The sequence below is a fragment of the Tachyglossus aculeatus genome, chromosome 1, assembly GCF_015852505.1.
Source record: "Tachyglossus aculeatus isolate mTacAcu1 chromosome 1, mTacAcu1.pri, whole genome shotgun sequence".
NCBI classification, from domain to species: Eukaryota; Metazoa; Chordata; class Mammalia; order Monotremata; family Tachyglossidae; genus Tachyglossus; species Tachyglossus aculeatus.
In genome coordinates, this window is record NC_052066.1 from 104,450,761 (window position 1) to 104,462,994 (window position 12,234).

A 12,234-nucleotide genomic window follows, 5' to 3' on the forward strand; every position below is an offset into this window, starting at 1 on the left:
TGGTTGAGTGGGAGTGATGTAATAGGTGGGCGGGAAGGGCGGGGAGCTGAGGGCCAATCGGGTGGAAGCTGAGGTGTCCTCGCGGCGCGAATTGGTCGAGAGCCAGAGACGTCATAGGTGGGCGGGAAGGGGGGAGCTGAGGGCCAATCGGAAGGAAGCTGAGGTGTCCTCGAGGCGCGGATTGGTCGAGAGCCAGAGACGTCCTAGGTGGGCGGGAAGGGCGGGGATCTGAGGGCCAATCGGATGGGAGCTGAGGTGTCCTCGCGGCGCGGATTGGTCGAGAGCCAGCGACGTCCTAGGTGGGCGGGAAGGGCGGGGAGCTGAGGGCCAATCGGAAGGAAGCTGAGGTGTCCTCGCGGCGCGGATTGGTCGAGGAGGAGAGACGTCCTAGTCGGGCGGGGCGCCGGGGGCCAATCGGGTGGAAGCTGAGGTGTCCTCGCGCCGCGGCGGATTGGGCCACTTCCGGTCGGCGCTGGGGCCTGGGGCTGGTCCTCTTCCTCATCCTCCTCATCCTCTTTCTCCTGCTGGTCCTGCGGCGAGGAGCCCAGGTGGGTGGCTCCAGAATGATGGCATTTATTAAGCGCTTACTATGTGCAAAGCACTGTTTTAAGCGCTGGGGAGGTTGCAAGGTGATCAGGTTGTCCCACGGGGGGCTCACAGTCTTCATCCCCATTTTACAGATGAGGTGACTGAGGCCCAGAGAAGTGAAGTGACTTGCCCAAAGTCACGTGGTCGCTGGGAGGGTGGGCGGGCAGGGAGGCCACCGGGGAGAGGTACAAAACAACTATAATATCAACAATAATAATGGTATTTGTTAAGCGCTTACTACGTGCCAAGCACTGTTCTGAGCGCTGGGGAGGTGACAAGGTGATCAGGTTGTCCCCTGGGGGGCCCCCAGTCTTCATCCCCATTTTCCAGATGAGGCAACTGAGGCCCAGAGAAGTGAATAATAATAATAATAATAACGACATTTGTTAAGCGCTTACTACGTGCAAAGCACTGTTCTAAGCGCTGAGGGGGATACAGTGTGATCAAATTGTCCCACGTAGGGCTCACAGTCTTAATCCCCATTTTTACAGATGAGGGAACTGAGGCCCAGAGAAGATAAGTGACTTGCCCAAGGTCACACAGCAGACTTGTGGTGGAGGCGGAATTCGAACCCACGACCTCTGACTCCAAAGCCCGGGCTTTTCCACTGAGCCACGCTGCTTCTCTTACCCAAAGTCACCCAGCTGACAATGGGTGGAGTCGGAATTTGAACCCATGACCAACAGTGCTATTAATAATAAGGGTATCTGTTAAGCGCTTACTCTGTGCCAAGCACTGTTCTAAGCGCTGGGGGGGGGGATGCAAGGTGATGAGGTTGTCCCACGGCGGGGGCTCACAGTCTTTATCCCCATTTGACAGATGAGGGAACTGAGGCCCAGAGAAGTGAAGTGACCTGCCCAGAGTCACCCAGCTGACAACTGGTGGAGTCAGAATTTGAACCCATGACCAACAATGCTATTAATAATAAGGGTATTTGTTAAGCGCTTACTCTGTGCCAAGCACTGTTTTAAGCGCTGGAGGGGATGCAAGGTGATGAGGTTGTCCCACGGTGGGGGCTCACAGTCTTTATCCCCGTTTGACAGATGAGGGAACTGAGGCCCGGAGAAGTGAAGTGACCTGCCCCAGAGTCACACAGCTGATAACTGGTGGAGTCAGAATTTGAACCCATGACCAACAGTGCTATTAATAATAAGGGTATTTGTTAATTGCTTACTCTGTGCCAAGCATTGTTCTAAGCGCTGGGGGGGATGCAAGGTGATGAGGTTGTCCCACGGCGGGGGCTCACGGTCTTTATCCCCATTTGACAGATGAGGGAACTGAGGCCCGGAGAAGTGAAGTGACCTGCCCCAGAGTCACACAGCTGACAACTGGTGGAGTCGGAATTTGAACCCATGACCAACAATGCTGTTAATAATAGGGGTATTTGTTAAGCGCTTACTATGTGCCAAGCACTGTTCTGAGCGCTGGGGGGGATGCAAGGTGATGAGGTTGTCCCACGGCGGGGGCTCACAGTCTTTATCCCCGTTTGACAGATGAGGGAACTGAGGCCCGGAGAAGTGAAGTGACCTGCCCCAGAGTCACACAGCTGACAACTGGTGGAGTAGGGATTTGAACCCATGACCAACAGTGCTATTAATAATAAGGGTATTTGTTAAGCGCTTACTCTGTGCCAAGCACTGTTCTAAGCGCTGGGGGGGGGGGATGCAAGGTGATGAGGTTGTCCCACAGCGGGGGCTCACAGTCTTTATCCCCATTTGGCAGATGAGGGAACTGAGGCCCGAGAAGTGAAGTGACCTGCCCCAGAGTCACACAGCTGACAACTGGTGGAGTCGGAATTTGAACCCATGACCAACAATGCTGTTAATAATAAGGGTATTTTTTAAGCGCTTACTATGTGCCAAGCACTGTTCTAAGCGCTGGGGGGGATGCAAGGTGATGAGGTTGTCCCATGGTGGGGACTCACAGTCTTTATCCCCATTTGGCAGATGAGGGAACTGAGGCCCAGAGAAGTGAAGTGACCTGCCCAAAGTCACCCAGCTGACAACTGGTGGAGTCAGAATTTGAACCCATGACCAACAATAGTATTATAATAACAATAAGCCGGAATTTGAACCCATGACCATCAATAGTATTAGTAATAACAATAAGTCGGTATTTGAACCCATGACCAACAATCCTATTAATAATAAGGGTATTTGTTAAGTGCTTACTATGTGCCAAACACTGTTCTAAGCGCTGGGGAGACTACAGGGTGAATCAGTTTTTCCCACGGGCGGCTCACAGTCTTCACCCCCATTTTACAGATGAGGTAACTGAGGCCCAGAGAAGTGAAGTGACTTGCCCAAAGTCACCCAGCTGACAATGGGTGGAGTCAGAATTTGAACCCATGACCAACAATAGTATTAATAATAATAATGGTATTTATTAAGCGCTTACTATGTGCCAAGCACTGTTCTAAGCACTGGGGGGATGCAAGGTGATCAGGTTGACTCCATGGGGGGCTCACAGTCTTTATCCCCATTTGACAGGTGAGGGAACTGAGGCCCAGAGAAGTGAAGTGACTTGCCCAAGGTCACAAAGCAGACAAGTGGCAGAGCCAGGATTGGAACTCATGATCTTCTGACTCCCAGTCCCTTGCTCTAATAATATTGATGGTATTTGTTAAGCGCTTACTCTGTGCCAAGCACTGTTCTAAGCACTGGGGAGATGCAAGGTGACCCCACGGGGGTCTCACAGTCTTTATCCCCATTTGACAGATGAGGGAACTGAGGCCCAGAGAAGTGAAGTGACTTGCCCAAAGTCACCCAGCTGACAGTTGATGGAGTCGGAATTTGAACCCATGACCAACAGTACTATTAATAATAAGGATATTTGTTAAGCGCTTGCTGTGTGCCAAGCACTGTTCTAAGCACTGAAAAGCCTGAGCCCTCTAGCCTCAAAATCATTCAATCGTATTTATTAATAATAATAATGAGGGTATTTGTTCATTCATTGTCGTATTTATTGAGCACCTGCTGTGTGCAGAGCACTGGACTAAGCGCTTGGGAGAGGACAAATCGGCAACAAAGACGGTCCCTACTCCAAAACGGGCTCTTACTATGTGCCAAGCACTGTTCTAAGCGCTGGAATTGACACAAGGTCATCAGGTTGTCCCACGGGGGGCTCACAGTCTTCATCCCCATTTTACAGATGAGGTAACTGAGGCCCAGAGAAGTGACTTGCCCCAAGTCACACAGCAGACAAGTGGCGAAGCCGGGACTAGACTGTGAGCCCACTGTTGGGTAGGGACCGTCTCTCTATGTTGCCAACTTGGACTTCCCAAGCGCTTAGTCCAGTGCCCTGCACACGGTAAGCGCTCAATAAATACGATCGAATGAATTAGAACCCACAACCTCTGATTCCCCGGGCTTTTTCCAGTAAGCCACGCCGCTTTTGTGGACTGTATAATGGTTGTGGGCAGGGAATGTCGCCGTTTATTGTTGCGTCGTACTTTCCCAAGCGCTTAGTACCGTTCTCTGCACACGGTAATTTTATTTGGGAGCTTATTATGTGCCAGGGCTACAGGTCTCTGCCCACGGGAAGTTTATTTAGGTGCTTATTACGTGCCAGGCACTGGGATAGAAACGAGATGGTTGGGTTGGACACAGTCCCTGTCCCCCATAATAATAATAATAATAATAATGGCATTTATTAAGCGCTTACTAAGTGCAAGGCACTCTTCTTCCACTCTTAATCCCCATTTTACAGATGAGGGAACTGAGGCCCAGAGAAGTGAAGTGACTTGCCCGAGGTGGCACAGCAGGCAAGTGGCGGAAACTTCCGACTCCCGGAAGTATCCACTTTGCCATGCTGCTTCCCAATTTATTTATATCGATGTCCATTTGTCTGTATTGATGTGTGCCTCCCCCCCCATTCATTCATTCATTCATTCGTATTTATTGAGCGCTTACTGTGTGCAGAGCACTGTACTAAGCGCTTGGGAAGTCCAAGTTGGCAGCATCTAGAGACGGTCCCTACCCAACAGCGGGCTCACAGTCTAGAAGGGGGAGACAGACAACAAAACCGAACATATTAACAAAATAAAATAAATAGATATGTACAAGTAAAATAAATAAATAGAGTAATAAATGCGTACAAACATATATACATATCTCTGGGCCTCAATTCCCTCATCTGTAAAATGGGGATTAAAGCTGTGACCCCCCCGTGGGACAACCTGATCACCTTGCAACCTCCCCGGCGCTTCGAACAGTGCTTTACACATAGTAAGCGCTTAAATACCATTATTATTATTATTAAATAGAAGGCAGGGCGACAGAATGACTTACTGAAATCAAGAGGTGACGATCCTTTTTCTTAGTGCCTTAAAGACAACCACAGAAGCCGGTGAAAAATCTTTCCATCAGGATATTCTGAGAACTTTTTGGCCTCCCATGCTCAGGTGAAACCCCAAAGCTTGGCTAAATAATAATAATAATGATGATGTTGGCATTTTTTAAGCACTTACTACGTGCCAAGCACCATTGCAAGTGCTGAGTGACAGCAGACTAGCTTACAATGCTAGGGATTCAGGGGAGACTAGAGGTCATTTTCTAGACTGTGAGCCCGCTGTTGGGTAGGGACCGTCTCTATATGTTGCCAACTTGTCCTTCCCAAGCGCTTAGTACAGTGCTCTGCGCACAGTAAGCGCTCAATAAATACGATTGAATGAATGAATGAATTTGCGTCAAATAGGAGTTCTTATGTGCGGCGGAGCGTGTCTGCTAATTTTATTAAATTGCACTCAAGTGCTCAGTAAAGTGCTCCGCACGTAGTAAGCGTTCAGCAAATGCGATCGATTGATTGTTAGCGTCACTGTCCCCATTGTGCTCTTACTTGGAGTTAGGAAAGAGACCAATTACCCACTGAAAACTTAAGGGGATCAGCAAGAATTGAAGCAGGCCACGGTTCCCTATCAGTAATTTATTTTAAAATCCGCCATGGTTCCCTATCAGTAATTCATTTTAAAATCCGCCACGGTTCCCTATCAGTGATTCATTTTAAAATCCGCCACGGTTCCCTATCAGTAATTCATTTGAAAATCCGCCACGGTTCCCTATCAGTAATTCATTTGAAAATCCGCCATGGTTCCCTATCAGTAATTCATTTGAAAATCCGCCACGGTTCCCTATCAGTAATTCATTTTAAAATCCGCCACGGTTCCCTATCAGTAACTCATTTTAAAATCCGCCACGGTTCCCTATCAGTAATTCATTTGAAAATCCGCCACGGTTCCCTGTCAGTAATTCATTTGAAAATCCGCCACGGTTCCCTATCAGTAATTCATTTGAAAATCCGCCACGGTTCCCTATCAGTAATTCATTTGAAAATCCGCCACGGTTCGCTATCAGTAATTCATTTGAAAATCCGCCACGGTTCCCTATCAGTAATTCATTTGAAAATCCGCCACGGTTCGCTACCAGTAATTCATTTTAAAATCCGCCACGGTTCCCTATCAGTAATTCATTTTAAAATCCGCCACGGTTCCCTATCAGTAATTCATTTTAGAATCCGCCACGGTTCCCTATCAGTAATTCATTTTAAAATCCGCCACGGTTCCCTACCAGTAATTCATTTTAAAATCCGCCACGGTTCCCTATCAGTAATTCATTTTAAAATCCGCCACGGTTCCCTATCAGTAATTCATTTTAAAATCCGCCACGGTTCCCTATCAGTAATTCATTTTAAAATCCGCCACGGTTCCCTATCAGTAATTCATTTGAAAATCCGCCACGGTTCCCTATCAGTAATTCATTTGAAAATCCGCCACGGTTCCCTATCAGTAATTCATTTGAAAATCCGCCACGGTTCCCTATCAGTAATTCATTTTAAGATCCGCCACGGTTCCCTATCAGTAATTCATTTTAAAATCCACCTCCCCATGTAGACCGTAAGCGCGCCGTGGGCCGGGCACATGTCTACCGACTCTGTAGTTAGGGACTGCCTCTATATGTTGCCAGCTTGTACTTCCCAAGCGCTTAGTACAGTGCTCTGCACACAGTAAGCGCTCAATAAATAACGATTGATTGATTTTGTACTTTCCCCAGCACTTAATCCGGTGCTCCGCACACGGTAAGTGCTCCATAAAAAGCAACGACTAACTGATCTGAATACAGCAGTGGAGACCTCGTCTCTTCTTTGTTTTACTGAAGAATTAAATACTCATTTAAAGAAGAAGGCAGGAGACCAGGTCTGTTGTCGCTTTGTTTTACTAGAGAATTAAATACTGATTTAAAGGATATAATGACCGAGGATCACACCTTTGGGGGCTCAGGACGTTTGAGAAGCGGAAGCGGCGATTTGGAGCGGGATTCCGAGAGCGAGGGTGAGGAGAGACTTCTAGACTGTGAGCCCACCGTTGGGTAGGGACCGTCTCTATTCCCAAGCGCTTAGTACAGTGCTCTGCACACAGTAAGCGCTCAATAAATACGATTGATTGATTGATTGACTGATAAAGGGTAAGTCAGGGAGCGGAGTTTAGGTTTCACAGCCTGACGGAGCGGTTCCTGCTTGAAATTTCCGCTCGCTTCACTGCAGATCCGAGTCCCAGTTCCTGCCCAAATCCAAATCCGGAGAAATTCTTGAAAACGGTCAGGGAATTCCACTTGAGTTAACCATCCTCTTTCTCAACGTCTTTGCCAGCGGCTATTTTTCTCGTTCCTTAGCTCCTAAAGCAGGAGATTGCTTAAAATTGGCTTCTCCAGACTAGTTTGAGAGAGTGTGTACAGCCGTGCTGTGGGGGCGTAGCGTATCCTGGCGTGGAAGGGCATAATAATAATAATAATAATAATAATAATAATAATAATAATGGCATTTTTTATTAAGTGCTTACTATGTGCAAAGCACTGTTCTAAGCGCTGGAGAGGGTCCAAGGTGATCAGGTTGTCCCACGGGGGGCTCACAGTCTTCATCCCCATTTTCCAGATGAGGGAACTGAGGCCCAGAGAAGTGAAGTGACTTGCCCAAAGTTGCACAGCTGATAGTTGGCGAAGCCGGGATTTGAACCCCTGACCTCTGACTCCAAAGCCCTGGCTCTTTCCACTGAGCCACGCTGCTTCTCCAAGCGCTGAACAAATACCGTTATTATTATTATTATTATTATTTAGGAAAGCTTAAACTTTAAGGAGAAGCAGTGTGATGATGATGATGGCATTTGTTAAGCGCTTACTATGTGCAGAGCACTGTTCTAAGCGCTGGGGAATTTACAAGGTGATCAAGTTGTCCCACGTGGGGCTCACAGTCTTAATCCCCATTTTACAGATGAGGGAACTGAGGCTCAGAGAAGTTAAGTGACTTGCCCAAGGTCACACAGCAGACATGTGGCAGAGCCGGGTTTCGAACCCATGACCTCTGACTCCAAAGCCCGGGCTCTTACCACTGAGCCACGCTGCAGTGTGGTCTGCTGGCTAGATCTTGGGCCTGGGAATCAGAAGGACCCGGGTTCTAATTCCGGCTCTGCCACCTGTCTGCTGTGTAACCTTAGGCAAGTCACTTTCCTTCTCTGTGCCTCAGTTCCCTCATCTGTTAAATGCGGATTAAGACTGTGAGCCCCCCGTGGGACCTGGTTGTCTTGTTTGTACCCTAGCACTTAGAACAGTACGTGGCACGCGGTAAGCACTTAACAAATAGAGAAGCAGCGTGGCTCAGTGGAAAGAGCACGGGCTTTGGAGTCAGAGGTCAGGGATTCGAATCCCGGCTCCGCCACATGTCTGCTGTGTGACCTTGGGCAAGTCACTTCACTTCTCTGAGCCTCAGTTATCTCATCTGGAAAATGGGGATGAAGACTGTGAGCCCCACGTGGGACAACTTGATCACCTTGTATCCCCCCCAGCACTTAGAACAGTGCTCTGCACATAGTAAGCGCTTAACAAATGCCATCATTATTATTCTCTGAGCCTCAGTTCCGTCATCTATAAAATGGGGATTCATTCATTCATTCAATCGTATTTATTGAGCGCTTACTGTGTGCAGAGCACTGGACTAAGCGCTTGGGAAGTCCAAGTTGGCAACATCTAGAGACGGTCCCTACCCAACAGTGGGCTCACAGTCTAGAAGGGGGAGACAGAGAACAAAACCAAACATATTAACAAAATAAAATAAATAGAATAGATATGTACAAGTAAAATAAATAAATCGAGTAATAAATACGTACAAGCATATATAAAGGTGCTGTGGGGAAGGGAAGGAAGTAAGGCCGGGGGGATTAAGACTGTGAGCCTCCCGTGGGACAACCTGATCACCTTGTATCCCCCCAGCACTTAGAACAGTGCTTTGCACATAGTAAGCGCTTAACAAATGCCAACTGTAGCTCAGTGGAAAGAGCATGGGCTTTGGAGTCAGAGGTCATGGGTTCGAATCCCGGGTCCACCAATTGTCAGCTGTGTGATTTTGGGCAAGTCACTTCACTTCTCTGTGCCTCAGTTCCCTCATCTGGAAAATGGGGATTAAGACTGTGAGCCCCCCGTGGGACAACCAGATCACCTTGTAACCTCCCAGCGCTTAGAACAGTGCTTTGCACATAGTAAGTGCTTAATAAATGCCATTATTATTATTATTATTATCATTATTATATTATTATAAATACCGTTTTAAAAAGAGGTATGTGGAATAGGAGTGGCGGCAAGCAAATAAGGTGGTGAGGTGTAAGCTCCTAACCGAGAGTAGCTGAAACTATTGCACCTTTAAGCGCTCAATAAATACGATTGATTGATTGATTGATTAGAGAAACAGCGTGGCTCAGTGGAAGGAGCCCGGGCTTTGGAGTCAGAGGTCGTGGGTTCAAATCCCGGCTCTGCCAACTGTCAGCTGTGTGACTTTGGGCAAGTCACTTCACTTCTCTGAGCCTCAGTTCCCTCATCTGTCAAATGGGGATTAAAACTGTGAGCCCCACTGTGGGACAACCTGATCACCTTGTAACCTCCCCAGCGCATAGAACAGTGCTTTGCACATAGTAAGCGCTTAATAAATGCCATCATTATCATTAGTTTTATTATTATTATTATTCTCTGGGCCTCAGTTCCCTCATCTGTCAAATGGGGGTGAAAACTGTGAGCCCCACTGTGGGACAACCTGATCACCTTGTAACCTCCCCAGCGCTTAGAACAGTGCTTTGCACATAGTAAGCGCTTAATAAATGCCATTATTATTATCTTTGAGGTACAGGAGGCTTCAGGTCAAAGCTCCCCTTGGCGTTTTTATAGTTCCAGCTCTGGCCAGGTAAGAGATTCTGGGCAGTTCCGTTTCTCCAGGAGCAGATCTAACAGCAGGGGAACTTGAAAAGAGCAACCCAATCAATCAATCGTATTTATTGAGCGCTTACTGTGCAGAGCACTGTACTAAGCGCTTGGGAAGTCCAAGTCGGCAACACATAGAGACGGTCCCTACCCAACAGCGGGCTCACAGTCTAGAAGGGGGAGACGGAGAACAAAAGCAAACATACTAACAAAATAAAATAAATAGAATAGATAGGCCATGGAGTAGGATAGGCGCGGGAGGCGGTCTCAAAAGTTACAAAAAGACGCCCACGGCATCCGTAGAAGTAGAGCCCTCGGTCAGAAGTTGTCGTGCGGAGTAGCTAGTGGCATTTTCCGAGAAATGGGCTGATTTGTGGAGTCTTCTTTCCATCCCCCCCATCTTACCTCCTTCCCTTCCCCACAGCACCTGTATATATGTTTGTACATATTTATTACTCTATTTATTTATTTATTTTGCTTGTACATATCTATTCTATTTATTTTATTTTGTTAGTATGTTTGGTTTTGTCTCCCCCTTTTAGACCGTGAACCCACTGTTGGGTAGGGACCGTCTCTATATGTTGCCAATTTGGACTTCCCAAGCGCTTAGTACAGTGCTCTGCACACAGTAAGCGCTCAATAAATACGATTGATGATGATGATGATGATGATAAAAAAGTATTCAGGCCTTTGCGCAGCCGCAATCACGTCGTCAGATTGTGGTTAGTGTTTCACCCTTGGCCTGACTTCTGCCCAGTATCTCTTTTTTCCTTTGATTGAGCACTTGTCTGTCAATCAATCAATCCATCGTATTTGTTGAGCGCTTCCTGTGTGCAGAGCACTGAACTAAGCGCTTGGGAAGCACATGTTGGCAACATGTAGGGACGGTCCCTACCCAACAGCGGGCTCACAGTCTAAAAAACTGTCTAGCCTGTCGCGATTTCAAGTGCCGCGGGGGCAAATTTTGGTTTTTAAAGAAAGTGAGGGGTTTGGTGGTTGTTCCCGCGGGTGGGTCCGAGAAGGCCGGAATTCGGACTCTCCCTCGGCCCCATTCTCCGCCTTTTTCTAAATGAATCCGAACGTCCCGAATGCAGCGCTCACGTCTCTGTCCTTCAGGTCCCTTCCGGCTCATGGCTACGTACCTGGAGTTCATTCAACAGAACGAAGAGCGGGATGGGGTGCGCTTCAGCTGGAACGTGTGGCCGTCCAGCCGGCTGGAGGCCACGCGGCTGGTGGTTCCCTTGGCCTGCCTCTTGACTCCCTTAAAAGAGCGAGCCGACCTGCCCCCCGTCCAGTACGAGCCCGTCCTCTGCAGCAGGCCCACGTGCAAAGCCGTCCTCAACCCACTCTGGTACGTGCCTCTTTTCAAAAGGCCTTTTAACACTGTCTTCCAGACTGTGAGCCCTCTGTTGGGTCGGGACCGTCTCTCTATGTTCCCATCTTGTACTTCCCAAGCACTTAGTACAGTGCTCTGCACGCAGTAAGCGCTCAATAAATTTGTTTTGTTCTCTCTCTCCCCCTTCTAGACTGTGAGCCCGCTGTTGGGTAGGGACCGTCTCTCTATGTTCCCAACTTGGACGCTTAGTGCAGTGCTCTGCACACTGTAAGCGCTCAATAAATTTGTTTTGTTCTCTGTCTCCCCCTTCTAGACTGTGAGCCCACTGTTGGGTAGGGACCGTCTTTCTATGTTCCCAACTTGGACTTCCCAAGCGCTTAGTTCAGTGCTTTGCACACAGTAAGCGCTCAATAAATTTGTTTTGTTCTCTGTCTCCCCCTTCTAGACTGGGAGCCCGCTGTTGGGTAGGGACCGTCTCTATATGTTCCCAACTTGGACTTCCCAAGCGCTTAGTGTAGTGCTCTGCACACAGTAAGCGCTCAATAAATATGTTTGGTTTTGTTGTCTGTCTCCCCCTTCTAGACTGTGAGCCCAGTGTTGGGTAGGGACCGTCTCTCTATGTTCCCAACTTGGACTTCCCAAGCGCTTAGTGCAGTGCTCTGCACGCAGTAAGCGCTCAATAAATTTGTTTTGTTCTCTGTCTCCCCCTTCTAGACTGGGAGCCCGCTGTTGGGTAGGGACTGTCTCTCTATGTTCCCAACTTGGACTTCCCAAGCGCTTAGTGCAGTGCTCTGCACACAGTAAGCGCTCAATAAATCTGTTTTGTTGTCTGTCTCCCCCTTCTAGACTGTGAGCCCACTGTTGGGTAGGGACCGTCTCTCTATGTTCCCAACTTGGACTTCCCAAGCGCTTAGTACAGTGCTCTGCACACAGTAAGCGCTCAATAAATTTGTTTTGTTCTCTGTCTCCCCCTTCTAGACTGTGAGCCCACTGTTGGGTCGGGACCGTCTCTCTATGTTGCCAACTTGGACTTCCCAAGCGCTTAGTACAGTGCCCTGCACACAGTAAGCGCTCAAT

At 48.2% G+C, this 12,234-nt stretch overlaps 1 protein-coding gene across 1 annotated transcript in view; it reads left to right on the forward strand.

The window, feature by feature from the left end:
* The first annotated feature begins 472 nt into the window (after window positions 1–472).
* Window positions 473–12,234, forward strand: part of SEC23B (SEC23 homolog B, COPII coat complex component) — a 53,171-nt gene continuing 41,409 nt past the window's right edge. Inside the window, exons 1-2 of the mRNA XM_038747494.1 lie at window positions 473–548; window positions 10,938–11,172. Of these exons, the coding sequence (XP_038603422.1) occupies window positions 10,952–11,172 (221 nt within the window). The 5' untranslated portion in view covers window positions 473–548; window positions 10,938–10,951. The remainder of the gene's footprint in view (window positions 549–10,937; window positions 11,173–12,234) is intronic.